Here is a 27,505-nt window from a genome sequence, read left to right on the forward strand (position 1 = left end):
GATACTGCCTCGGAAACCCAAGGAGGGGTCGCTATGAGTCGGGGCCGACTCCACGGCAAATAACAACAACAACAAGGAACTTAAAAAAAAAAAAAAAAAAAAAAAAAAAACTTCTTATAGTGTAAGACTCTGGTGATAAAAGCACTTGGCTGCTAAGCAGTAAAGGTTGGTGGTTCAAATCCAGTAACCTCTCTGGGGGAGGGAAATGAGGTAGTCTGCTTCTGTAAAGATTTATAGCTTTGGAAACCCCATGAGGCAATTCTACTCTGTCCTGTAATGTTGCTAAGAATGTGAATTGACTTGATGGCAGTGGGTTTGGGTTTTGGTCTTGCTATGTGGTCCTGCCAGTGATAAATTCTTTGTTTTTTTTTAATAGCTGAAAAAGTTCTTATTTTCCCTGAGTATTTAAAAGATATTTTCACTGAATGTATAATTTTATGTTGACAGTTTTTTTCCCCCAGTATTTAAAGGTGTTTCCCTACTAACTACTATCTTCTTTGAACAAAGAAAAAGAAATCTGCTATCATCCTTACCCTTGTTCCTCTGTACAAAACATCTTTTTTTTCTCTGACTTATTAAAAGATGTTCTCTTTATCACTAATTTTGAGCAAACTGATGATAATGTGCCTTAGTGTAGTTTTCTTCATGTTTCTCATGCTTGGAGATTTTTTAGTTTCTTGGATTTATGGGTTTATAGTTTTCATGAGATTTATAAAACCTTTGACCATTATTTCTTCAGATATTTTCTCTCTCCCTCTCTTCCCCATCTCCTCTTCTTAGAGAGTCTGATTACATGTATATTTGTTGCTTGGACTATCCCACCATTAGGATATGTGTTCTTCTTTTTTTCTCTTTCTCTCTTTCTCCATTTTCTTTTGAGTATTTCTATGACTTCAAGTTCATTAACCTTTTTTCTACATTGTATGAAAAAAAAAAAAAACACCCAAACTCATTGCCATCGAGTTGATTCCAACTTATAGCAAGCAAACCCCCCCCCACACACACACACACACACTGAGTTTCGAAGCTTGTAAACCTTTATGGAAGCAGACTTCCCCATCTTTCTTCTGAGGAGCAGCTGGTGGGTTTGAACCACAGACCTTTTAGTTAGCAGCCAAATGCCTTAACCGTTACACCACCAGAGTTTCTCTGCATTGTGTAGTGTGCTGTTAATTCCATCCAGTAAGTTTTTCATCTTAGCCATTGAGGTTTTCATATCTAAAAGTTCAAATTGGATCTTTAAAAAAAAAAAAAAAAAAAAGTCTTTTCATGTCTCTACATAACCTGCTTAATCTGTACTCTAGCTTCATAAAACTGTATTTCATGGACTATAGTTGTAATAACTTTTAATGGCTTGGTCTGCTCTTTTTAATATCTGGGTCAGTTCTGAGTCTGTTTTGATAGATTGACTGTTGTCTTCATTATGGATATATTTTCCTTCTTCATTGCATATATGGTCATTTTTGGTTTGATGCCTGACATTGTGAATTTTACTTTGTTGGGCAATAAGTATATTTTTTATTGCTATCAATATTCTTGAGTTTTGTTCTGGGATGCTGTGAAGGTGCTTACAAATAATTCCTGACAAGTTTTGCTTTTAAGATTTGTTAGATGGGACCAAAGTGTTGCTTAGAGTAGGAATAAATGTGTACCGCTCCTAAACCAAGACTCTAGTGAGTACTCCACCCGATACCCCATGAATTATGAGATTTTTCACTGAGCTGGTGGCAATGGGCACTACTCTTGACCCTGAGTGAACTCTGGCTGTTGTTCTCTCTAACACTTTTGGTCACTTCTTTCCCTAGCCTTCAGTACTTTCCTCACATGCATGCATTAATCAGTACTCTACTGAATTCTTGAAGGGACCCTCTGCAGCTCTCTGACAGTCTCTCTGTGTGCCGTTCACTCCAATATTCTCTTTGCTAATTTGAGCTGCCTTGGTCTGTCTAGGCAGCCTTATCTCCAACACAGGAAGTCCACCAGGTTACACTTTGGTGCCCCCTCTATGCACCACACAGGGTAGAAGGAGCAGATAAGGGTGATCAGCTGGTCTGAGGACAGGTTTTGGTGACTTTTTAATAATGCACAGAAGAGTCAGGATTGATTTTGTAAGATACATAGCAGCTGTATTTCAGATGCAGATGATATCAGCCAGGTCTTGCTGATTATGCTAAGCCACTGATCATTGGGAAAGTTGCCCTTTATGCCTCCATGTCCTCACCAGTAAATGAAGGGTCTTGGTGTTATTTTACTACTGACCCATATCAGTGGCCAGAGATGGTTTGTTCATAAAGTCTCTGTGGTAACTAAGTGATGGCATAGCACAGTACAGGAAAGATTTGGCCCTCTCACTTCAAACTGATTTTTCTATGGAGAGGAAGGAGCAGGGGGCCAGGCCTCAATGCCCAGTTGACTCACCAAGGTGTAGGTAAAGGAGAGTGAAGACCTAGATAGTCTGCTAGATACTTGCTTCTTTAGGTGTGATGCCTGGGCTAGCAGCACTGGGTCAGCTGGGAGCTTCTTATAAAAGCAGACTGTGAAGTCCTACCCTAGGTCTACTATCAGAGTCTCTACTATGGCAAGAGCCTCAGCTGATTCATCTGTTCATTGAAGTTTGAGAAGCCCTGTTCTGGGTGTGAGGAGCTCTGGTTGCATAGTGGTTAAAGTATTTGGATGCTAATCAAAAGGTTAATGGTTTGAACCCACAAGCTGCTGTCACAAGCTCTGGTGGTACAGTAGTTAAAGCATTCAGCTGCTAACCCAAAGGTCAGTGGTTCAAACCCACCAGCCACTCTGCAGGAGGAAGGTGAGGCAGTCTGCTTCCATAAGATTTACAGCCTTGGAAACCCTATGGGGTAGTTCTACTCTGTCCTAATGGGTTGCTGTGTGTTGGAATAGACTCCATGGCAGTGGGTTTGGTTTTGATTTTGATTCCGGGTGTAGACACACACCCTCTAGCAATTGCCCAGCACCTTGTACCACTCCTGAGAGAGTTTCTGAAATATTTTCTCATTTTAGGACCTTTGCACAAAACTGCCGAAACATTGAACATTTAAACCTCAATGGATGCACAAAAATCACTGACAGGTAAGTAATGTAGATTAGTTTTGTGACTAAATGGCCATGAGGAGAGTAAGGGGAAAGAAACATGGTTGAAAATATCTTTAGTTTGTCTGCTCTTTTACAGCACGTGTTACAGCCTTAGCAGATTCTGTTCCAAGCTGAAACATCTGGATCTGACCTCTTGTGTGTCCATTACAAACAGCTCCTTAAAGGGGATCAGGTAAGAGTGCTTATTGTTTGTGGTTAAGAGAAATAGTTAACCAAATTGTGAATATTCTAGTGTGGTTGGAACCTTCCTAATAGTCTGGAACAGGAAATAGACAACTCCAACAGATCACGTGGGTGCTCTTCACCCTGAATTACTTGTCATGTACTAAACTAAAAAGTCAGTAGTAAACTCTACAGGATAGACTGCAGTGGGCGATTTTGTTTTTATTGTTGTTCTCTCAGTGAGGGCTGCAGAAACCTGGAGTACCTGAATCTCTCTTGGTGTGATCAGATCACAAAGGATGGCATCGAGGCACTGGTGCGAGGTTGTCGAGGCCTGAAAGCATTGCTTCTGAGGGGCTGCACTCAGGTATCAAGTGGTTGACACGGCTGTACTCATCATGTGGGTTAGGTGTGGGAACTTCATCAGGGAACTTGCTGTTGCATTCTTCTTGGTGCTTCCCATTTCCCTTACCTGGTTTCCATTCCTCTTCTGTTTTCTCTGTCTACTCAGTTAGAAGACGAAGCTTTGAAACACATTCAGAATTACTGCCATGAGCTTGTGAGCCTTAACTTACAGTCCTGCTCAGTAAGTAGCATGCCTTTCCTTTGAGCACCATCCTGTTCCATGTTCTTTCCCTCAGGAATCTGCTACAGGCACCGCTGTGACCACCCCAGGCAGGTAAGATGATTGGCAGTGCTCATGCTGACCACATGTATTTCTCATTCTGTGCCCTTATATATGATCTATTAATTTGCCACAAGATGAAAGAAAAAGCAACAAAAAGCATTATACTTGGCACAAAGCCTCTGACATTTCCCCTGAAAATAATGTAGATTGGGATCTTGGTGTTTCTGTGCAGTTTGGGGAATGATACCAAGAATGCTGACACTAGTTTTGAGACTTGGACAATACGTGGTAAGGTCTCCAGGTATTCCCCGCACCCCGACTTACAAGTTGAAGATGATGTTCCTGCTCACATTTTCTCAGTGGATAAATATGAAATAACACATATGAAAGTAGTTTGAAAGAAAACCAAAGATTCAGGGAAGCAGTTAGTCCTAATTACTGGTACACCATCTGATCCGTAACCTATACAACTATGAGACCAGAAGAACTAGATGGTGCCTGGCTACCACTGTCAACCACTTGGAGGGGGATCTATGTAGAAGATCCTGAGTAGAGAGAGAACAATGTGGAACAAAACTCAAAATCATTTGGAAAAAAAAAGGGGAGACCAGATTTGCCAGTCTGATAGAGCCTGGTGGAACCACTGAGACTATGGCCCCTACCTGCCCTTCAGGTCTGGAATTGAACCCACACTTGTGGCTTCCAGCCAAACAAAAGACAGGCATATGAGTTGAACCTTTACCTGAGGTAGATACACTCCTTCAGAGAATAGTCATGGGAGAAAGAAGGGCTGTTTATGCACAGGGAGACAACTCAGGGGGCAGGAATGCATAGAGAGATGGACTCAGGGAAGAGGTAACTATCGGGAGGAAGTGGGAGGGGAGCTGTTGCATTGTGGTAAATTGTAGTCAATGTCGTGAGACAAAGTGTGTGTGAACTGCTGTATGGAAAGTGAATTTGCTCTAAATTTTCACCCAAATCACAATTTAAAAAAAAATTAAAAAAAGAAAGTACTTTGAAAAATAAAGGGCATGTGCAAAAGCAAAGAGCATTAGCCTATGAGAAACTATTGCTCCTGCTTCACTGTTACTGTAAATATTGATCACTGAAAAGCATGTTTGCTAACAATCCTTCTGAGCTTCTCAAGGAGAACATGAATTTTCAGAAAAGCTAGAGAAATAAGTGTATGTGTGTATTTCTTAAATTACTTTTTTTTAATTTATTTTCTTAAATTAAGTATTGTTTAAATACTTAAATTAGTATTTCTAATTCAAGATACTGTTTTGACCCTTCATAGCTAAATTCATAGAATTCTAAGCCATTTATCAGTAATTTAGTGATTTAATTTTCCTATTTTCTAAAATAAGAAGAAGTAATTATATTTTATAAATACTATAATAAATAATAAAGTAGCCTGGTGGCCCAGTGGTTAAGCATGAGGCTTGCTTTTTCCCCCATATACAAGGTACTTTTGAAAGTCTTGAGGAGCCTGGGTGGTCCAGTGGTTAAAGTGCTTGGCTGCTAACTGAAAGGTCAGTGGTTCAAACTTAACCAGCTGCTCTCCAGGAGAAAGATGTGGCAATCTGCTTCTGTAGAGATTACAGCTTTGGAAGCCCTGTGGGGCAGTTCTGCTCTGTTCTGTAGGGTCAGTATGAGTCAGAATTGACTCAATAGCAATGTTTTTATTTTTGAATAATAAATAATGTTATTATAAATATTTTACATCGTGGATATCTAGATTATCCAGAGCATGAATCTGTAGAAGTCAAATCAAAAGATAAAATACCACATAATTAAGCAAGTCTTCATGAGATGTTAATTGCATCTGATTTTTGACATACCTGTATGAATTGTTCCTTAAAAAACATAAAATCTGTATCAGTTTTAATGACATGGGGAGAAAAATGAAATTTTAAGCGTTCACTTTCCTTAGTAATTCTAGAATATTTTCAGATTGTTTCATGATAACACAAAGACATCTCTGCCCCATACCTCTCTTTATTTGGTTAAAATTATAAAATGCCAGGTAACAGGCATCCAAAACCAAACCAGGCAACCGTAGATCCCATTTTCTTCCTCCTGTTTCAGAGGTGATGGTTTTTATTCCTGTGTTGTTTCTCCCTAGCACATGACTGATGAAGGTGTGGTGCAGATCTGCAGGGGCTGCCACCGGTTGCAAGCTCTCTGTGTGTCTGGTTGCAGCAACCTCACAGATGCCTCTCTGACGGCCCTGGGTCTGAACTGCCCAAGACTTCAGTGAGTACACCATGCCCTTTAATGCTTGGACCTAGGCTGGAGTCAAGAGTGTGCCTGGGTTGACCAGAAGGACTTTCTGGGAGGCTATGCAGGAGAGGAAAGGTTTGCCAGCAAGTGGAATAGGTGATGGTTATGGCAGTGTTTATTGACTTTTGTTGGGGAGTGGGGAAAGTTCATTTAGGTATACCCAAAGAGTTGTAAAATATCCACCACTAATAATAACCTTAATTTCTTTTTACCCACATGAATTGCCTTGTCCTGGTATTACTTTGTGCATCAGTGTGATCTGATAGCCCTTGGTTGAGCAGAGTGATAGGCTCACATAAAAATAACACCAGATTCTCCTCTAAACCTACTGCTAAATGAGCAGAGAAAAAGTCATGACTGCCTTCATATTTATCATCTTCCCCTGTTGTTTGTTGTTGTTATGTGCCATCAAGTTGAACCTGACTCATAGCAACCCCTCCTTGGGTTGCCGAGGCAGTATCATTACGGAAGTAGATTGCCCAACCTTCCTTCCGAGGAGTGGCTGGTGGGTATGAACCACCAGCCTTCTGGTTAGAAGTCAAGTGCCTTAGGCACTATGCTACCAGAGCTCCTATCATCTTCCCCTAGTAAGAAGAAAAAAAATTGAATAATGGTTAATTTTCTGATTCTCTGAATAAGTTGGCATATCTTTTTCACGTTCCAGTTGCCATCAAGTTGTTTCTGATTCATGGCAACCTTATGTGTGTCAGAGTAGAACTGTGCTCCCCAGAGTTTTCAGTGGCTGAGGTTTTGAAAGTAGCTCACCAGGACTTTGTTCAGAGATGACCCTGGGTAGCCTTGACCCTCTAGTCTTTCAGTTAGTGGGATGTTAGCCATTTAACCACCCAGAGACATCATATCCTTACTGGCTGTGAATGTTAAAGCTTTAATAATAAGAGCAATACTAATAATAGCTAACATCAGTCATGCTTATATGTAGTCCAGAACCCATGGTAGATACTTAATAAGCATTATTTCATCTAATCTTCACTGTATCTTTTTGAAGGAACTCTGGTGGTACAGTGGTTAAAGCATTTGGCTGCTAACCAAAAGATCCATGGTTCAAACTCACTACCCACTTGTGTTAGACTGGGTTCTCTAGAGAAACAAAAACCAGTAAAGCTTATATATATGTATATATAGAGAGAGAAATTTATCTTAGGAAAATGGCTCACACACTTATAGAAGCTGGCAAGTCTAAAGTTCCTGGATCACATGTTAAGCTGGAGGCTTTTCCATGTTAAGCTGGAGGCTTTTCCCAACTCTTGAAACTGCAGGAGCTGAGGAGCTCAAGGCTGGCAGGCAGTACACCGGCTGTTGACTCCAACAAATGACGAATCCAAGATCTCCAGGCCAAATGGTAGACTGTTCACTCACGGACAGTTGTAGACAGCACAACAGAATTCCGATCCACAGAAGAGTGTCTCTTTTCCCAGGATGTCCTTGGATATACTGGAAGCAGGCCACACCCTTAGGGAAATGCCCTTTCAACAGATTGCCTGCTCAAAACATAATCATCTGATCCCATCATGGGAATAACCACATCACAACAGCTTAAACCACACAGAATTGTGGTCCAGCCAAGTTGACACATAGCTCCAACTATCACACCACTTCATAGGAGAAAGATGAGGCAGTCTGCTTCCATAAAGACTTACAGCCTTTGAAACCCTATGAGGCAGTTCTCCTCTGTCCTTTAGGGTCACTATGAGTTGGAATCGACTCAGTGGCAGTGGGTTTGATTTTTGGGTTTTTTGTGTCTCTTTGAGATACATGCTCTTATTCTCATCTCTTTTGCAGAGGACAAACTGAGACTTACATAAAACTACATAACTCATCCTTGTTATATGATGAGTAAGAAATAATACTAAAATTCAAAACAGTAGAGTTTAACTACATAGCCAATAATCTTAGCCTATATACAAAAGAGAGAAAAAAGCTACTTGTTTTCTTATTCTTTATTTGCCAGTGAAATGGATCTTTTCCCATACATATGCCAGTTACATATAATTTTCTCTTCACATAAAATTTAGAAAATATAAAATTAACCGTTTTAGCTATTTTAAAGTAAACAATTCAGTGGTTTTTAGTATAGTCACAATATTGTACTATCAATATTAGTACAATAATAGTACAATATTGTACTACTGTACTATACAATATTGTAACAATCATTACCACTATCTAATTTCAGGATATTTTCATCACCCCCAAAAAAAACTTCATACCTATTAAGCAGTCATTTCCCATTCCCCTCTGTCCACAGCCCCCATTGTTGTTAAGTGCCATTATGTCAGTTTTGATTCATAGTGACCCTGTGTACAAAAGAACAAAACACTGCCCAGTCCTGCATCATCCTCATAATTGTCGTTGCCATGTTTGAGCCCATTACTGCAGCCACTGTGTAAGTCCATCTCATTGAGAGTCTTCTACTTTTTCACTGTCCCTCTACCACAAATGATATTCTTGTCTAAGGACCAGTCCCTCCTGATAGCATGTCCAAGGTAGGTAAGATAAACTCTTCACATCCTCACTTCCAAGGAGCATTCTGGCTCAACTTCTTCCAGGACAGATTTGTTCCTTCTTCTGGCAGTCCACAGTACATTCAGTATGCTTTGCCAAAACCATAATTTGAAGGCATCAGTTCTTCTTCAGTCTTCCTTATTCATGATCTAGCTTTCATATCATATGAGGTGTTTGAAAATATCATGGCTTAGGTTAGGTACACCTTAGTCCTCAAAGTGACATCTTTGATTTTCAACAGATTTACCCAGTGCAAATATGTTGTTTGACTTCTTAACTACTGCCTCTGTGAGCATTTTCCAAGTAAAAGGAAATCCTTGACAATTTCAATCTTTTCTCCATTTATCATGATGTTTATTGGCCCCGTTGTGAAGATTTTTGTTTTCTTTAATCCATGCTGAACACTGTAGTGTTTGGTCTTCATCATTCAGTGCTTCTAGTTCTTTTCACTTTCAGCAAGCAAGGTTGTATAATCTGCATATCACAGTTTGTTAATTCATCTTCCTTTAATCCTGGTGCTACATCCTTCTTCACATAGTCCACCTTCTCAGATTATTTGCTCAGTGTACAGATGGAGTAAGTGTAGTAAAAGGATACAACCCTGACACACACCTTTCCTGATTTTAAACCATGTGGTGTCCCTTTGTTCTGTTCACATGACTTCCTCTTGCTGTGTGTACAGGTTCCTCATGAGCACAATTATGTGTTCTGGAATTCCCATTCTTCAAAATGTTTTCCATAAATTGTTATGATTCACACAGTTGAATGCCTTTGCATAGTCAATAAAACACAGGTAAATATCTTTCTGGTATTCTCTAGTTTCAGCCACAATCCATCTGACGTCATCAATAAAATCCCTTGTTCCATGTCTTCTAAATCTGTTTTAAATTTCTGGCAGTTCCCTGTCAATATCCTGCTGTGACCATTTTTGAACTACCTTCTGCAGTTTTACTTACATGTGATATTAATGATACCATTTTATAATTTCTGCATTCTGTTTGATCACCTTTCTTTGAACGAGGTGCAAATATGGATCTCCCACAGTCGGTTGGCCAGGTAGCTGTCTACCAAATTTCTTGGCATAGACAAGTGAGGGTCTCCAGCACAGCATCCATTTGTTGAAACATCTCAAACGGTATTCCTTCAGTTCTGGAGCCTTGTTTTTCACCAGTGCCTCTGGTATGGCTTGTATTTTTTTCTTTACTACTATCGGTTCTTGATTATATGCTAGAAATGGTTTAGTGTTGACCTTTTTTTTTTTTTGGTATACTGACTCTGTGTATTCCTTCCATCTTCTTTTGATGCTTATTGCCCATTAAAAAAAAAAAAAAAAAAACCTCACTATTGTCGAGTCAGAGCCAACTCATAGCAACCCCTCCTTGGGTTTCTGAGGCAGTATCACTATGGAAGTAGATTGCCCAATCTTCCTTCCGAGGAGTGGCTGATGGGTTTGAACCCCCAGCCTTCTGGTTAGCAGTCACATTCCTTGGGCACTATGCCACCAGAGCTCCCAATAGAATCTTTCAGTATTGCAAGTCAAGATTTACATTTTTTTCTTGTTTTTTTTCACCTTGAGAAATGCCAAACATGTTTTTCCCTTTTGGTTTTCTAACTCCAGCTCTTTGCACATTTCATTATTATACTTTATCTTCTCAAACCATCCTTTGAAATCTTCTGTTTAGCTCTTTTACTTCATCATTTCTGTTCACTTTAGCTATTGTGTGTTCAAGAGCAAGTTTCAGAGTCACTTCTGACATCTATTTTTAGACTTTTCTTTCCTGTTTTTCAATGACCTTTTCCTTTCTTCCTATGTTATGTCCTTGGTGTTATCCCACAGCTTGTCTGGTCTGGGGTCATTAGTGTTCCATGAGTCAAATGTATTCTTGAGATAGTCTTTTAAATTCATGTGACATGTACTAAAGGTCATACTTTGTCTCTTGTGGACTTGTTTTAATTTTCTTCAGCTTCGATTTGAACTTGCTTAGGAGCAAATGGTGGTCTGTTCCACCATCAGCACTAGGCCTTGTTGACTGATAATACTTAGCTTCTTCATTGTCTCTTTTCACAGATGCAGTCGATTTCATTTCTGTGAATTCCATTCAGTGGGTTCTACATGTATAGTTACCATTTATGTTGTTGATAAAGTATTTGCAATGAATAAGTTGTTGGTCTTGCAGAGTTCTGTCATAAAATCTCTGGCATCATTTCTGTCACTGCAGCCGTGTTTCTAGCTATCAGTCCTTCTTTGTTTCCCACTTTTGAATTCCAATCACCAGTAAATGTTACAGATCTTGATTGCATGTTTGATGAGTGTGGTAGTTATGTTTGTGTGTCAACTTGTCTGGGCCTGGTTGAATGGCTCTGCAGCTAGATGTAGCATTCCCCATGATGAGACTGGTAATCAACTCCATGGTGCAATCTACTGTGAGCAGCTGAGTAGCTTCCTTAGGGGTGTGGTCTGCTTCCTATATATAAGAGAAGCCTTGGGGAATGGTCTCTAGCTTATGGCAAGCTTGAACCCTATGTGTAGCCATGTCATTGTTCAGCAGCCTGCCATGCTCTGCTGACCTTGGAACTTTCAATGGACTTGAATGAATGGCCTTTCATGTGGTTTGGTAACATCAGGACTGTGCCTTATTACTTGTCAACCTTGGGTTTGTCAGCCTCAGCAGTCAGCAGCTGAACTCGGACTTAAAGCCTCCAAACTGTAAGAGAATCAACTCCTGTTTGTTCAAGCCACCCTGTTTGTGGTATGTTCTTGTCAGAGTGGCAGAGTAGGTTTTGGTTAAAACAAATGGACTGCAAAAATTAGTGAAAATCTTCAATTTCTTCTTCTTTGGCATTGGTGATCAGTGTGTAAATTTGAGTAATATTTATATTAGCTGGTTTTCCTTGTAGGCATATGGATATTATCCTGTCACTGACAGCATTGTACTACAGGATAGATTTTGAAATGTTCTTTTGGACAATGAATGTGACGCCATTCTTCAGTTTCTCACTTTTGGCATAGTAGATCATATATTTGTCTGATTCAGGATGGCCAATACCAATGCATTTCAGCTCACTAATGCCCAGGATATCAATCTTTATTCACTTCATTTTTGACAACTTCCAATTTTCCTAGATTCACACTTTGTACATTCCATATTCTGATTATTAATGGATGTTTCTTCTCATTTTGATTCATGCCACATCAGCAAATGAAGGTCTTAAGAGTTTTACTCCATTTATGTCATTAAGATCAACCACTACTTTGAGGAGATAGCTGTTCTCCAGTCGTATTTTGAGTGTTTTCCAATCTGAAGTGCTCATCTTCCTGCACTATATCAGACCGTGTTCTGCTGCTATTCATAAGGTTTTCACTGGCCAGTTTTTTCAGAAGTAGATCACCAGGTCCTCCTTCCTAATCTATATTTGTCTGGAAGCTCACTGAAACATGTTTACCTGCAAAAAGGACAAAGAGGCCACATATGCTGACCTCCTAGAACCCCACAAGAGGAAGGCAGAATCACCATCAATAGCCCAAGGCCTATTACTGCAAGGCCAGACATGCTGCCTCCCTCCAGCCCTTTCACCAACTGTTCTCCCAAAGCACCACCACCTCTCTCCTGGGTTCGATAATTCACTGCAGTGGCCACACAGAACTCAAAGATTATGGGGTTTATTAGGGAAGCACCAGGCTAAATTCAAGTTCAGGAAAAACGCTCAGTCTCTCTCTCCCAGCCCGCTGTCTCTTAGCCAAGTCTCTCTCAGTCTCTCTCCCAGCAGAGCATGTCCCTCGGTGTCTTACTCAGCAATGCGTGTCTCTTGCAACTCTTTCCCAGCAGCAGGTGCCTCTTTCAACAGCACGTCTTCCTCAACCAGCAGTCAGAGAGAGTTTTGCCTCCAGGAGGCCTCCTTTTGAGCTTGGTGGAGTGGCCAAACCAACCAATCATTACAACAGAATTCTAAGCACCTGAGAGTGAGCCTCCCATAGCATTGTGTTGTGCCACGCCCAACAGAAATAACCCAGGTGGATAACATTTACAATCAGGAGCTCCTCAGCTGCTCATTCCACCACTGAGTTTACAATGACTTGTGGGTAGAAAAGCCATACTAAGTAATTTACTACACTGCATTACCAGTGGTGACAATGGTGCTGTTTGAAATACTGATGGTGTAGTTTCAAGCATCACAGCAAAATACAAGCCAGTAGGGTGCAACAAACTGGTAGACGAGTGGTGAAGTACTACCATATAACCCTAGTAATTCCACTCTTGGGTATATACACACAGAACTTGAAAACAGAGACTCAAAGAGAGACTTGTACACGTGTGGTCATTGCTAAATCGTTCACAGTATCCCTAAGGTGGAAACAACCTAAATGTTCGTCAGTGATTGAGTGGATAAACAAAGTGTGGTGCATATATAGAATGCCATACTACTCAGCCAGTAAGAGAAATGAAATCTTGATACATATTCAAATATAGATGGAGCTTGAAGACATTATACTGAGTAAAATAAGTTAATCACAAAAGGATAAATATTGTATGACTTGACTTATATAAAAAGACAAGAAAAGGCAAATATATAAAGACAAAAGTTTATTACCAGAGGCAAGAGAGATGCTTAAAGAGGGCATCACTGCTTATAGAGTACTGAGTTTCAATTTATGGTGATGAAAAAATTGCATTGATTAAAGCTAAGCTTGCACTACCAAGTAATGTAATTGCTAAAAATAAATTTTATATCTGTAAAAAACTGAATTGGCAAAAGTTGTATGATACATACATTTATAACAAAACAAAAGAAGTAGAGTAGCTGCCGAGGCTGCTTATGTACAACCAAATACCTCATGGGATTTGGTTCCTTGGTTTGAAGGTTTAGGGCCATAATTTATGGAATGTCTCAGTTAATTGGCCTCAGTTCATTGATTGTACCTGGAGTCTTAAAAGCTTGTAAGTAGCTATCCAAAGTACAACAGTTCATCTCTATTCATATGCAGCAACAGAGGAAAGAGACTTAGGAATAGGAGGAGAACATGGAATTTGTGGCTAATTGCCTTCATGAACAACTACTTTCTTTGCCATGAGACCAGAAGAACTGGATGGTGCCCAGATACCAATACTGAATGTTTTGGTGAACATAGAGGGAAATGCAGAATTCCAAATTGTCATGGACTCTAGACTTCTGGAGCCATGGGGACTAGATGAACCCTTGAAACTATTGCCCTGAAATGATTTTTAAACTTTAAACCAGAAATATTCCCTGAACTCTTCTTAAAACCAAACAGTAATTTACCTTAAATAAAGAATGTTTGCCTTGAGCATTGTACTATTTTAAGATCTATCTATGTGGGCCACCACTCATAATTAAAATAAAGAAGAGATTCATATTTGTGTCCATTCCAAAGAAAGGTGATCCAATGGAATGGGAAATTACTAAACATCATTAATACCACACATAAGTAAACTTTTTCTTGAAGATAATTCAAAGACCATTGCAGCAGTTCATCAACAGGGAGCTGCCAGAAATTTAAGCCAGATTCAGAAGAGGATGTGGAATGAGGGATATCATTGCTATTGTCAGATGGATCATGCCTGAAGGCAGAGAATACCAGAAAGGTGTTTACCTGTGTTTTATTGACTGTGCAAAAACATTTGGGTAGATCATAACCAATTAAGGAAAACATTGCAAATAATGGGAATTCCAGAACACAGAATTGTGTTCATGTAGAACTTGTACACAGACCAAGAAACAGTCATCTAAATAGAACGGGGAATACTGTGTGGTTTAAAATCAGGGAAAGGGTGTATCAGGAGTTGTATCCTTTTACCATACTTATTTGATCTGTATGCTGAGCAAATAATCCAAGAAACTGGACTATATGAAGAAGAAGGTGCCATCAGGATTGAAGGAAGACTCATTATCAACCTCTGATACACAGATTATATAAACCTTGCTTGCTGAAAGTGAAGAAGACTAGAAGCACTTACTGATGAAGATCAAAGACTACAGCTTCAATATGGCTTACACCTCAACATAAAGAAAACAAAAGTCCTCAGAACTGGGCCAATAAACAACATAATGATAAATGGAGAAAAGGTAAAATTTGTCAAAAAAATTTTGGTTTACTTAGATCATACTGAGAACAGCAACTGAAAAGATTAGACAGGAAACTTGGGGCACAGTGAATTTTTTTAATGGAAAAGGAACAGCTTGGAAAAGAAGGGTGAAAATGGTCAAACAACTAGAAGAATGTAATCAGTGTCACTGAATTGTGCATGTACAGATTGATGAATTGGTTTATGTTCTGTGTATATTCTCAACAGCGCAACAAAAATAAAGTGTTAAAAAAAAAAAAAAAAGAAGTGGGGATTGACCAGTCCTCACATTCACACTTCTCCATTCTCATTGGTGGTTGCCCCTGCATCACTCTCTCTCTCTCTCTGACCCTTGCCAACCTGGAACTGGGTCAGAGCTCAAAAGTTAAAAGGACACTATCCTTTACATCTGTAGATGCTTGTCAGACATAACCAAACGCTTTGCCAGATTGGTTTTCTGGGCTTTTGAAGGCTTGGGACCTTAGTCTCGTGGGGTGACTCAGTCAGTTGACGTAATATACTTAACAAAGTTCACATTCTATCATTCTATATCCTGCTGATGTAACATCTGGGATCTTGAAAAGTTTCAAGTAGCCATCTAAGATACAACTCTTGATCTCTACTCATCAGGTGCAAAAGAGAAAGAAGGAAACCAGTCTCAGAGAAGAAACTAGTCTGCAAAGCTAATAGCTTACACAAACCACAGCCTCATCTACACTGAGACCCGAAGAACTAGATGGTGTTAGCTACCACTACCAACTGTTCTGATCAGGGCTACAACAGATGGACCCTGATAGAATGGGAGGAAAATGTAGAAAAGAACTCAGATTCTTAAAAAGTCCAGACTCATTGAACCAGTTGAAACTAAAGGATTCCCTGAGACTGTCACTCTGAGGTAATCTTTAAATGTTGAATCCAACCTATTCCCTTATAACCTTGATCACCTTTTAGTGAAATAATACATTGGCACATGAAATAAAAGATACTACCTGTGAGTATGGTGCTCCATTTAATATTTATGTATGTATATCTCCAAAAAGTCAACAGTTTCTCTAAAGCAGAGAAGAAAAGAGGGTAGGGAAACTAGAGCACTGGAAACAGAAGGGCTAGAATGCAATTAAAGAGAATGTTGGCACATAGTGAAAAATGTAACTAATGTCAGGGAATAATTTGTGCCAAAATGGTTAAATGAGAACCTAAATTATTTTGTAAACTTTGCCCAAACACACAATAAAATAATATAAAATATATTTTTAAAAGGACAACATTCTTCACTGACCACTTGTCCGTCAGTTTGTTATATTGTGGTGGATTGCATGTTGCTGTGAGGCTGGAGGTTGTGCCATCAGTGTTTCAAATACTGGCAGGGTCACTCGTGGTGGACAGGTTTCAGTAGAGCTTCCAGACTAAGACAGACTTGGAAGAAGGTAGGGGCCATCCACTTCTAAAGAATTGGCCACTGAAAACCTTATGAATAGCAATGAAACACTGTCTGATATATTACTGGAAAACTTTATGAATAGCCCTGAAATGTTGTTTAATATAATGCCAGAAGATGAGCCCTTCAGGCTAGAAGACACTCACAATAGGACTGGGGAAGAGCTGCCTCCTCAAAGTAGAGCTGACTTTAATGACATGGGTGGATGAAAGCTTTTGGGACCCCCGTTTGTTGATGTGGCCCTACTCAAAATGGGAAGAAACAGCTGCTAATACCCATTAATAAATCAGATCATGCAGTGTACCAAGTTTGAATCTAAAAAAATTGAAAGTTGTCAAAAATGAAAATGAATAAAGATTAATATCCGTCAAAATGGAGTCTCTTTAGTAGTCCCCATGCTAATTCCCTCTAGCATCTTAGTGCCTGAAAAACTAGGTGCAGCAGTTTGAAATTGGGATTCTGGTGCTCTGAACAACTCATTAAGTCAGAGTATGCCAAACTCAGGGGAGTAGGATTAGAAAGGAGAAAGGGTCAACCCAGTTACCCAGAGGAGGAAAAATAACAAAAACAGGAAACCGCCCTGTGGAGCACTGACGAGCAGGCGAGAAAGGCCATCGGAGACCTCCCTGGGGTAGTGGAGAGAACACACCACACCAGAGAACCTGCAGCTGCTCCATGGATCTACCTTCAGCACCTGGTTTTATTGGTAAACTTGGGACCACTGGGTGGGAGCAGATTTCTCTGGTTCCAATATTGCCAAAGCCCATGAGCATTAACGCCACAAGTGGGCGGGCCCTGGGAGGAACTCCTGTTGCAGATCAGGTCAGCTTTTTGGCACGGAGAGGCCAGCACCTGCTATTATCAGCAAACTTGGGACCACTGGGTGCAAGCAGATGTTTTTCTGGCTCCAACACCACTGAAGCCCGAGCAGAGAGAACATTAGTGCCATGAGTGGGAGGACCCTGGGAGGAACTCCTGCAGTGGAGCATGGAATGGGGCAGTTATCTTAGGTCAGCTTTTTGGCACAGAGGGGCTTGAGAACAGGGTTTTTGAGTGTGTCTGAACCTGGTGGAAAGTGGTGGCCCCCTAACAATGAGAGTCTTTGCTGAACTTGAGCTGCGGGCCTGTGAATAACAGTACAACGTCATCATTAGAAGCCCACTCAAAGCCCTAGAAACCACTCCTGGCACCTTGGAGGTTTTCTTCTTCATTCTCTCTTCTCCCAGTTTCTCCGACTCTACCCTCCCTCATCCAATAGAAAAACCACATTCAGCCACCATAATACCTGTCAGGTCGAATCCTAAACTCCCTTTACAACAAGCAGAGACCTTCATTCACATTCCACACAGCAATTCCATCATCACAAAGAAAACTGCAGAACCACCCAGCACACCTGAATTAATAGCCCAAAAAATAAAATACTCCAGCTCCACCTTTTCAAAATATTAAATCATAAAACCAAGACAAAACAAATGAATACATAACCAACAGTTAAAGGCAACCTCAAAATATCTAGAAAGAACAGGCAACTTCAAATAAAAAAAACTGGACAAGGTGTTAGACGTAAAACCCCAAAGGTCTCATTATACATGGAGGAAGAAGAGGCAACACAATTATCTGAGAAGGAATTTAGAAGTTATGTTCATAGAGCTCTACAAGAGCCTAAGGAAACTCCAAACAGAAGGAAGGAGAACACAGTTCCCTGGAAGAACTCAGGAAAATCATTCAAGAACAAAATAAAATATTAATGCACAATCAGAGCTCATACAAAAACAGTTAGAAACCCAGAAAATAAATACCAAAATTACAGAATTACACGACACAGTAGAAGCACAAAAGAGTAGATTAGAACTGGCTGAAGAACACATTTCCCAACTAGAAGACAAATCCCTGGACACCAGCCTGTATGAAGAAAACTCAGAACAAAGATTTAAGAGAAATGAAGAGAACCTAAAAGTTATAGGGGATGACATGAAAAGACACAACATACGCTTCATTGGAATTCCAGGACAAGAAGAGGTGACAAAAACCACTAGGAAAATTGTAGAATACCTACTAACAGAAAACTTCCCCCTTATCATAAAGGAAAAAAAAGGTATTTGTCCAAGAAGTTCATAGAACCCCATACAGGATAGATCCCAAGAGAAAAACACCGAGGCATATTATAGTCAAACACTCCAAAACTACAGACAAAGAAAGAATTTTGTGAGCTGCCTGGGACAAAAGAAATATTATTTATAATAATCAAACAGTTAGGCTGAGCTCCGATTACTCAGCAGAAACCATGCAGGCAAGAAGGCAATGGGATGGCATATATAAAACACTGAAGGAAAAGAACTTCCAACCAAGAATCCTATATCCAGCCAAATTGTCCATCAAATACTAGGGCGAAATCAAGGCATTCTTAGACAAACAGAAATTAAGGGATTTTTGTGAAAACCAGACTAACCCTACAAGAAATGCTTAAGGAAGTCCTTCCAATAGAGAACCCACAACAGAGATCAACAAAATCAGGATATGTGACATCAACACTAAAACCAAATCAGAAATAGAAACTCAAAATAAGACCATAAAACATTGTACGCTAAAAATCAAGGAAGCCATTCTGCACACAACAACAGCAACTAACCTAATGGAATAAAACTTCTAGGTACAAACTTCCAAATGGAGAGGAAAACAGGACAATGTCCTCATGGAACAGACTGTTCTAAAAATGTAGAGACAAGAATTCACTCCAAGGTAACCAAAGAGAAAATAAACAATCCCCCTAAGCAAATCCAGAAGGAAGGAAAGCATATGGGTTTAATAAGCACAAAATCAGCAATGAAGAAGAAAAGAGAGGAAGCACTTGACAACAAATCGAACTCAGCACACAGTAGTATATGGACCAAATAAACACCAACAGCATGAGAACAAAACACAATAGAATGACAGCAATCAATTCATACCTATCACTAATTACACTCAATGTGAATGGACTAAATGCACCAATTAAGAGAAGGAGAGTGGCAGACTGGATAAGAAAAGAAGACCCATCGATATGCTGCCTACAAGAGACCCACCTTAGACACAAAAACAAATTAAGAGATGAAGGGTGGATAAATATACCAAGCCAACGGTAATCAAAAAAGAGCAGGACTGACAATACTAATTTCTGATAAAATAGACTTTAAGGTGAAAACAACATAAGAGACAAAGAAGGACACTATATGATGCCAAAAGGGTCAATTGACAAGACATTACAATAAAAAAAATATTTTTGCACCCAATGAAAGTGCTCCAAAATACATGAAGCAAATATTAATTGAATTAAAAGGGACAATAGACAACTCTACAGTAGAAGTAGGAGACTTTAACACACCACTTTCAAGGAGGAATAGATCAACTAGACACAAACAAAGATACAGAAGAATTCAACAACACAGTCAACCAAATCAACCTCATTGACATATACAGAGCATTCCACCCAACAAAAGCACAATTCACGTTGTTCTCCAATGCACATGGATCCTTCTCCAGAATATGTTAGGACATAAAGCAAGCCTCAATAAATTAAAAAACATTGAAATACTACAGAGTATCTTCTCAGACCACAAGGCTATAAAATTAGAAATTAATAATAGGAAGATCAAGGAAAAAACATCAAACGTGGAAGCTGAACAGTTCCCTGCTCAAAAACTACTGGGTAATAGAACAAATAAAAAAGTGAAATAAAAAAAATACCTACAAACAAACAAGAATGAAGTTACATCATACCAAAACCTATGGGACACAGCAAAAGCAGTATTCAGAGGTCAGTTTGTTGAAATAAATGCATACATCAAAAAAGAGAAAGAAACCAAATCAACACTGTAACTCAACAACTAGAAAAAGAACAACAAAAGAATACTAGAGAGAAGTAAGGAAATATTAAAGATCAGAGCAGAAATAAATGAAACAGAGAACAAAAAACCATAAAGAAAATCAACAATACAAAAAGCTGGTTCTTTGAATAGATTAACAAAATTGACAAACCATTGACAAATCTAACAGAAGAGAAGATGCACATTACAAGAATAGTAAATGAAAAGGCTGTCATCGGCATGTGAGTTAAACATTTACCTCAAGTACATACACGCCCTGGAGAGAACAATCATGGGAGAAGGAAGGGCTGCTTATGCACAGGGAGATAGCTCAGGGTGCAGAAGAGTATGAAGGGATGGACACTGGGAGGAGGTAACTATGGGGAGGAAGTGGGCGGGGAGCTGCTGCATTGTAAATTTTGGTCAATGACATGAGACAAAGTATATGTAAACTGCTGTATGAAAAGTGAATTTACTCTGTAAATCTTCACCCAAATCCTAATAAAAAAAATGAAAAGGCTGTCATCACAACAGAACTAACTGAAATAAAAAAGATAGTAACAGAATATTATGAAAAACTGTATTCCAACAGATTTGAGAACCTAGAAGAGATGGACAAGTTTCTAGAATCACAAGACCTACCTAAAGTATCCCACAGAGATAGAATACTTGAACAAACCTATAACAATAGCAGAAATTGAACAGACATGGAAAAAAAAAAAAAAAAAACCTCCCCACAAAGACAAATTCTGGCTTCACTGGAGAATTTTATCAAATATTCAGGGAAGAGTTGACATCTATACTACTCAAGCTATTCCAGAACATAGAAAAAGAAAAAGAATACTCCCAAACTCATTTTATGAAGCAAGCGTAACACTAATACCAAAACCAGAGAAAGACACCACTAAAAAGGAAAACTATAGACCAATATCCCTCATGAACATAGATGCAAAAATCTTCAACAAAATCCTAGGCAACAGAATCCAACAACATACCAAAATAATAATAATAATAATATATCCTGACCAAATGGGATTCATTCCAGGTATGCAAGGGTGGTTCAGCATCAGAAAAACAATCAACGTAATCCACCACATTAAAGAAAAGAACTATATATCAATCAATGCAGAAAAGGGATTTGATAAAACCAACACCTATTCCTGTTCAGAACTCTCAGCAAAATGGAATAGAAGGGAAATTCCTCAACATAATAAAAGGCTTATATGCAAAGCCAACAGCCAACATCATTATTAATGAAGAAAGACTCTAGGCATTCCCCTTACGAACAGGAACCAGACAGGGATGCCCTTTATCACCACTTTTATTTAACATTGTATTGGAAGTCCTGGCCAGGGAAATAAGGCAGGAAAGAGAAATAAAAAGCATACAAATTGGCAAAGAGGAACTAAAACTATCTCTATTTGTGGACGATATGATCCTGTACATAGAAAACCCAAGAGACTCAACAAAAAATTACTGGAACTAATAGGTTCAGCAAAGTGGCATGTTACAAAGTCAACATACAAAAATCAGTTGGATTCTTCTACACCAACAAAGAGTCCTCTGGTAAAGAAATAAGAGAAACAATACCATTTACAATAGCTCCTAAAAAGATAAAATATCTAGGAATATACCTTAACAGAGACACAAAAGACCTATACGAAGGAAACTATAAAACACTACTATAAGAGACAATAAGGGCACTATATAAATGGAAGAACCTACCTTATTCATGGATAGGTAGACTGAATATTGTAAAAATGTCTGTGCTACCTAAAGCCATCTACACATTTAATGCAATCCCAATCCAGATACGAACAAAATTTTTTAAGGATATGGAAAAACCAATTACTAACTTCATATGGGAAGGAAAGAGACCTTGGATAAGCAGAGCACTTCTGAAGAAGAAGAACAAAGTGGGAGGTCTCACACTTCTGGATCTTAAAACCTACTATACAGCTACGGTAGTCAAAACATCATAGTATTGGTACAATGATAGTCAGATACACCAATGGAACAGAATCAAAAGTCCAGATGTAGACCCATCCATCTATGGACAGCTGATCTTTGACAAAGGTCCAGAACCAATCAAATGGGGAAGAGACAGCCTCTCTAACAAATGGTGCTGGCAAAACTGGATATCCACTTGCAGAAAAATGAAACAAGACTCATACCTCATCCCATACACAAAAACAAACTCAAACTGGATCAAAGACTTAAATGTAAAACCCAAAACTATAAAAGTCAACAAAGATAAAATAGGGACAAACCTGGGAGTCCTGATTTACATATAAATAGACTATCAGGCATCACCCAGAATGCACAGAAGGTAGAAAAGAAGCTAGATGACTGGGACCTTTTAAAAATTAAATTCTTATGTGCATCAAAAGACTTCATCAAAAAGGTAAAAAGAGAACCTACAGATTGGGAGAAAATATTTGTCTATGACATATCTGACAAAGGACTTACTTCCAAAATCTATAGAAAATTTCAACACCAAAAAGACAACCCAATTCATAAATGGGCAGAAGACTTGAACAGACACTTCACTAAAGATAATATGCTGGCAGCCAACAAACAGGAATTGCTCATGATCATTAGTCATTAGAGAGATGCAAATTAAAACAATGATGAGATATCATTTCACCCTAGCAATAATAGCAACGTTCAACAGGACAGAAAATAAGAAATGCTGACAAGGTTGAGGAGAGATTGGAACTCTTGTGCACTGCTGGTGGTATTGTAAATGGTACAACCATTGTGGCATACAGTATGGCATTTCTTTAAAAAACTGAAAATAGAAATGCCATTTGACCCAGCAATTCCGTTACTAGGAATATATCCTAAACAGGGCACGAACAGACATATGCACACCTATGTTCATCATAGCACAATTCACTATAGCAAAGAGATGGAAACAACCTAAGTGCCCATCAGTGGATGAGTGGATAACCAAATTATGGTACATGCACATAATAGAATACTATATGCTTCATTAAAGAACAGTGAGGGATACGTGAACCATCTCACAACGTGGATGAGCCTGGAGGATGTTATGCTGAATGAAATAAGTCAATCGCAGAAGGACAAGTACTGTATGAGCCCATTACTGTAAAAAGACAAGGGTTTGCTTGGGAAAGGGAACTCACTTTGTAGGTTACTGCGATGGGGAGGGAAAGGGAGAAATTAATTTTGGGCTAGTGGGGGCCCACATGGTGATGTGGGCAAGGGGAGGGATGTATGGAAAGAGTCTGTGACCACCATGATAACATTAGGAAAATGGAAGACACCAAATTGTGCACATAGGAGATAGACAAAGATGCTTATACCAACCGGTGTGCCCACAATACTGCATTACCGTTAACACCAAACACCAGGCTACAGGTAAACACATAAACACCTGAGAGGATCAGATGGGGGTCAGTGAATGGGAATATCCTCTGGACCAAGGATAGGTTCAGCAGAGGCTCATCTTGCACAGATACTAGTGATATAAAATACTTGCAATCCTTACAGAAACAACAAAAGATAAACATAGAGTAATCCCTCATAGGCACCCAGACACTGTGAGAGATCCAACGGATCTACTCTCTCAAGAGCATAGTACTGGAAGACACCAGACTCAGTTGGCACAACAAAATATGTAAAAGCCTTGATCCTCATCCTAGATTGGTGAGTATTGACTGGGGTCTTAAAAGCTTTCAAGCGGCCATCTAAGATGCAGCTAATGCTCTATCATCAGAAGCGAAGAAGAGTGCGAGGAAAAAAAAAAGGGGCATTTGGAAGCAGTCAGCCCTAAGACACGATGGCCCTCGAGACCAGAAGAACTAGATGGTGCCCTGCTACCAATGCCAGTCACTCAGGAAGGGATCAAATCTGGAGATCCTGGATATAAAGTGGGAGGAAAAATATGGAACAAAATCCAAAAACTCAATAATGACCAGAATTATTGGTCAGATGGAGTCTTGTGAGACCCCCAAAGCCGTGGTCCTGGGATACATTCTGGGCCTGGAATAAAACTCACTTCCAAGGGCTGGCTTTCAGCCCAATAGTGCATGCAGACCACTCAACCCAGTGTGACGAACCCACATACTCTATGGAAATGTATCCCTTGGAGCAATCGACCATGGGACACCAGAGGGGCAACATTCACATGGTGGAAATGCAGGACAGACAGGAGTGCATAATTAGAGGGGACATGAGGGGAGAGTTAATGGGCAGGGAGGGAGGGGAGGAGACTGGGTTAGGGTTGTTGTTGTTGTTGTTTGCCATCGAGTCGGCCCCGACTCATAGCGACCCCTCCTTGGGTTTCCGAGGCAGTATCACTAAAGAAGTAGGAATGCCCAACCTTCCTTCCAAGGAGTGGCTGGTGGGTTTGAACCGCCAGCCTTCTGGTTAGCAGTCAAGTGCCTTAGCCACTATGCTACCAGAGCTCCTAAACCTTTGCACTTGCCTGGAACACTGTTCCCTAGGTCGTTGCCTGGATGCAGGGACGGATAACCCAATAAGCAAAATAAGCACAGAACCAGGCTACATGCACAATGAGTATTCAGCACTGAATGAAGTTGGAGGGTTGGCTTTCATTTTTTTATTTAGGGTTGGGCATGGTAAATGGGGAGTGAAACTAAATGTAAAAGTAATGTTGAATGTAAAACAAACTCTTAAAAAATTAACATCCTAGGCATTAGGCACCTAACAACAACAACAGGCATTACCTGAAATGAACTGGTTTTGGCCATTTTGAATTAGACAACCATATGATCTCCTATGCCAGGAATGACAAATTGAAGAGGAATGGCATGGCATTCATCATCACAAAAAAGTGTTTCAAGATCTATCCTGAAGTACAGTGCTGTCAGTGATAGGATAATAGCCATTCGCCTATGAGGAAGACCAGTTACTACTACTATTAATTAAATTTACTTACCAACCACCAAAGCCAACATGGGGAAATTGAAGATTTTTACCAACTTCTGCAGTCTGAAATTTACTGAACATGCAATCAAGATACATTGATTATTACTGGTGATTCGAATGTGAATGGTGGAAACAAAGAAGAATCACCAGTAGTTGGAAAATATGGCCTTAGTGATAGAAATGGTGCCAGAGATTGCATGATAGAATTTTGGAAGAACAACAACTTACTCATTGCAAATATCTTTTTTCAACAATATAAACGGCAGCTGTACACGTGGATATTGCCAGATGGAATATACAGGAATCAGATCAGCTACATCTGTGGAAAGAGACAAAGGAGAAGCTTAGTATCTTCAGCCAGAACAAAGCCAGGAGCTGACTGTGAAATAGACCATCAATTGCTTATATGAAAGTTCAAGCTGAAACTGATGAAAATTAAAACTAGGCCATGAGATCCAAAATACGACCTTGATTATATCCCACCTGAATTTAGAGACCGTCTGAAGAATAGAGTTGACACATTGAACAGCAGTGAACAAAACAGAGGAGTTATGGGATGACATAAAGAACATCGTATATGAAGAAAGCAAAGCATCGTTAAAAAGACAGGAAGGGAACAAAAGACCAAAATGGATGTCAGAAGAGACTCTGAAACTTGCTCTTGAGCAGAGTGGCTAAAGCAAATGGAAGAAATGATGAGATAAAAAAGCTGAACAGAAGATTTCAAAGAGAGTCTCTCAAGAAGACAAAGCCAATTTTAATGAAATGTGCAAAGACCTGGAATTAGAAAAACAAAAGGGAATAACATGTTCAACATTTCTCAAGCTGAAGGAACTGTAGAAAACATTCAAGCCTTGAGTTGCAATATTGAAAGATTATATGGGTAAAATATTGAATGATATAGGAAACATCAAAAGAAGATGGAAGGAATAGACAGAGCCACTGTACCAAAAATAATTGGTTGATGTTCACATATTTCAAAAGGTGGCATATGATCAGGAACCAGTGGTATAGAAGGAAGAAGTCAAAGCTGTATTGAAAGCTCCAGGAATTGACAATACCCATTGAGATGTTTCAACAAATGGATGCTGTGCTGGAAGCACTTACTCGTCTATGCCAAGAAATTTGGAAGACAGCTATCTGGCCAACTGCTTGGAAGAGATGCATATTTGAACCCATTCCAAAGAATAGTGATCCAACAGAATGTGGAAAGTATCAAGCCATATCATTAATATCACATGCAAGTAAACTTTTGCTGAACATAAATTCAAAAACACTTGCAGCAGTATATTGACAGGGAACTTCCAGAAATGCAAGCTGGTTTCAGAAGAGGATGTGGAACGGAGGAGATCATTGCTAACGTCAGATGGATCTTGGCTGAAAGCAAAGAATACCAGAGAAATGTTTACTGGTATTTTATTGATAATACAAAGGCATTCAACTATATGGATCATAACATCGAGAAGAATGGGAATTCCAGAATACTTTGTGTGCTCAGGAGGAACGTGTACCTAGACCAAGAGCCTGTCATTTGAACAGAACAAGGGGATGTTGTTGTTGTTGTTAAGTGCCGTCGAGTCGTTTCCGACTCATAGCAACCCCATGCACAGCAGAACGAAACACTGCCCGATCCCATGCCAGCCCCACAATCCCTGCTATACTTGAGCCCATCATCGCAGCCACCATATCAATCCATCTCATTGAAGGCCTCCCCCTCTTTTGTCGACCCTCCACCCTACCAAGCATAACATCCTTCTCCAGGGAATGGTCCCTTCTTACAACATGACCAAAATAACGGCTGCCCTTTTTCCAAGACATATCTGTTCATTCTCCTGGCAGTCCACAGTACTTTCAGTACTCTTTACCAACACCACAACTCAGAAGTGTCAACTCTTCTCCAGTCTCCCTTGTTCACTGTCCAGCTTTCACATCCATATGATCATGGCTTGAGTTGGGTGCCCCTTAGCTTTCAAAGAGATACCATTGCTATTCAGCACTTGAAAGAGGTTTTTTGCAGCAGGTTTGGCCAGTGCAATACGTCGTCTCATGTCTTGATTGCCGCTTCTGTTGGTGCTGACCGTGGAATCAAATAATATGAAATCTTTGACAACTTCAATCTTTTCTCCATTTATCTTGAGGCTGCTTATTGGTCCAGTTGTGAGGATTTTTGTTTTATGCTGAGGTGTAATCCATATTCCAGACTGTATAGTCTTTAATCTTTATTAATAAGTGCTTCATGTCATCTTCACTTTCAGCAAGTAAGGCTGTGTTGTTTGCATATCGCAGGTTGTTAATGAGTCTTCCTCCAGTCCTGATGCTGTATCCTTCTTCATACAATCCAGCTTCTCTGATTATTTGCTCAGCATACAGACTGACTAAGTATTGTTAAAGGATACAACCCTGACACAGCCCCAGGGTTACAGGTGAGGAGAGACAATGCAGGGACGCCCAGAGTAGCAGGCCAGAAGAGCAGGAGAAAGGGGATAAAAGCCTTGAACCCGGACAGAAGAGCAGTCAG

The 27,505-nt window shown here is 39.7% G+C and overlaps 1 protein-coding gene across 1 annotated transcript in view; it reads left to right on the top strand.

The window, feature by feature from the left end:
* The window catches only part of FBXL2 (F-box and leucine rich repeat protein 2), a 220,617-nt gene that overhangs the window by 172,812 nt on the left and 20,300 nt on the right, over positions 1–27,505 (top strand). Inside the window, exons 6-10 of the mRNA XM_042782016.1 lie at positions 3,019–3,087; positions 3,188–3,283; positions 3,514–3,640; positions 3,785–3,859; positions 6,027–6,157. Coding sequence (XP_042637950.1) covers positions 3,019–3,087; positions 3,188–3,283; positions 3,514–3,640; positions 3,785–3,859; positions 6,027–6,157 — 498 coding nt within the window. The remainder of the gene's footprint in view (positions 1–3,018; positions 3,088–3,187; positions 3,284–3,513; positions 3,641–3,784; positions 3,860–6,026; positions 6,158–27,505) is intronic.

This window comes from Orycteropus afer, unplaced genomic scaffold (assembly GCF_000298275.1).
Source record: "Orycteropus afer afer isolate SDZICR_OR568_19922 unplaced genomic scaffold, OryAfe1.0 scaffold00218, whole genome shotgun sequence".
NCBI classification, from domain to species: domain Eukaryota; kingdom Metazoa; phylum Chordata; class Mammalia; order Tubulidentata; family Orycteropodidae; genus Orycteropus; species Orycteropus afer.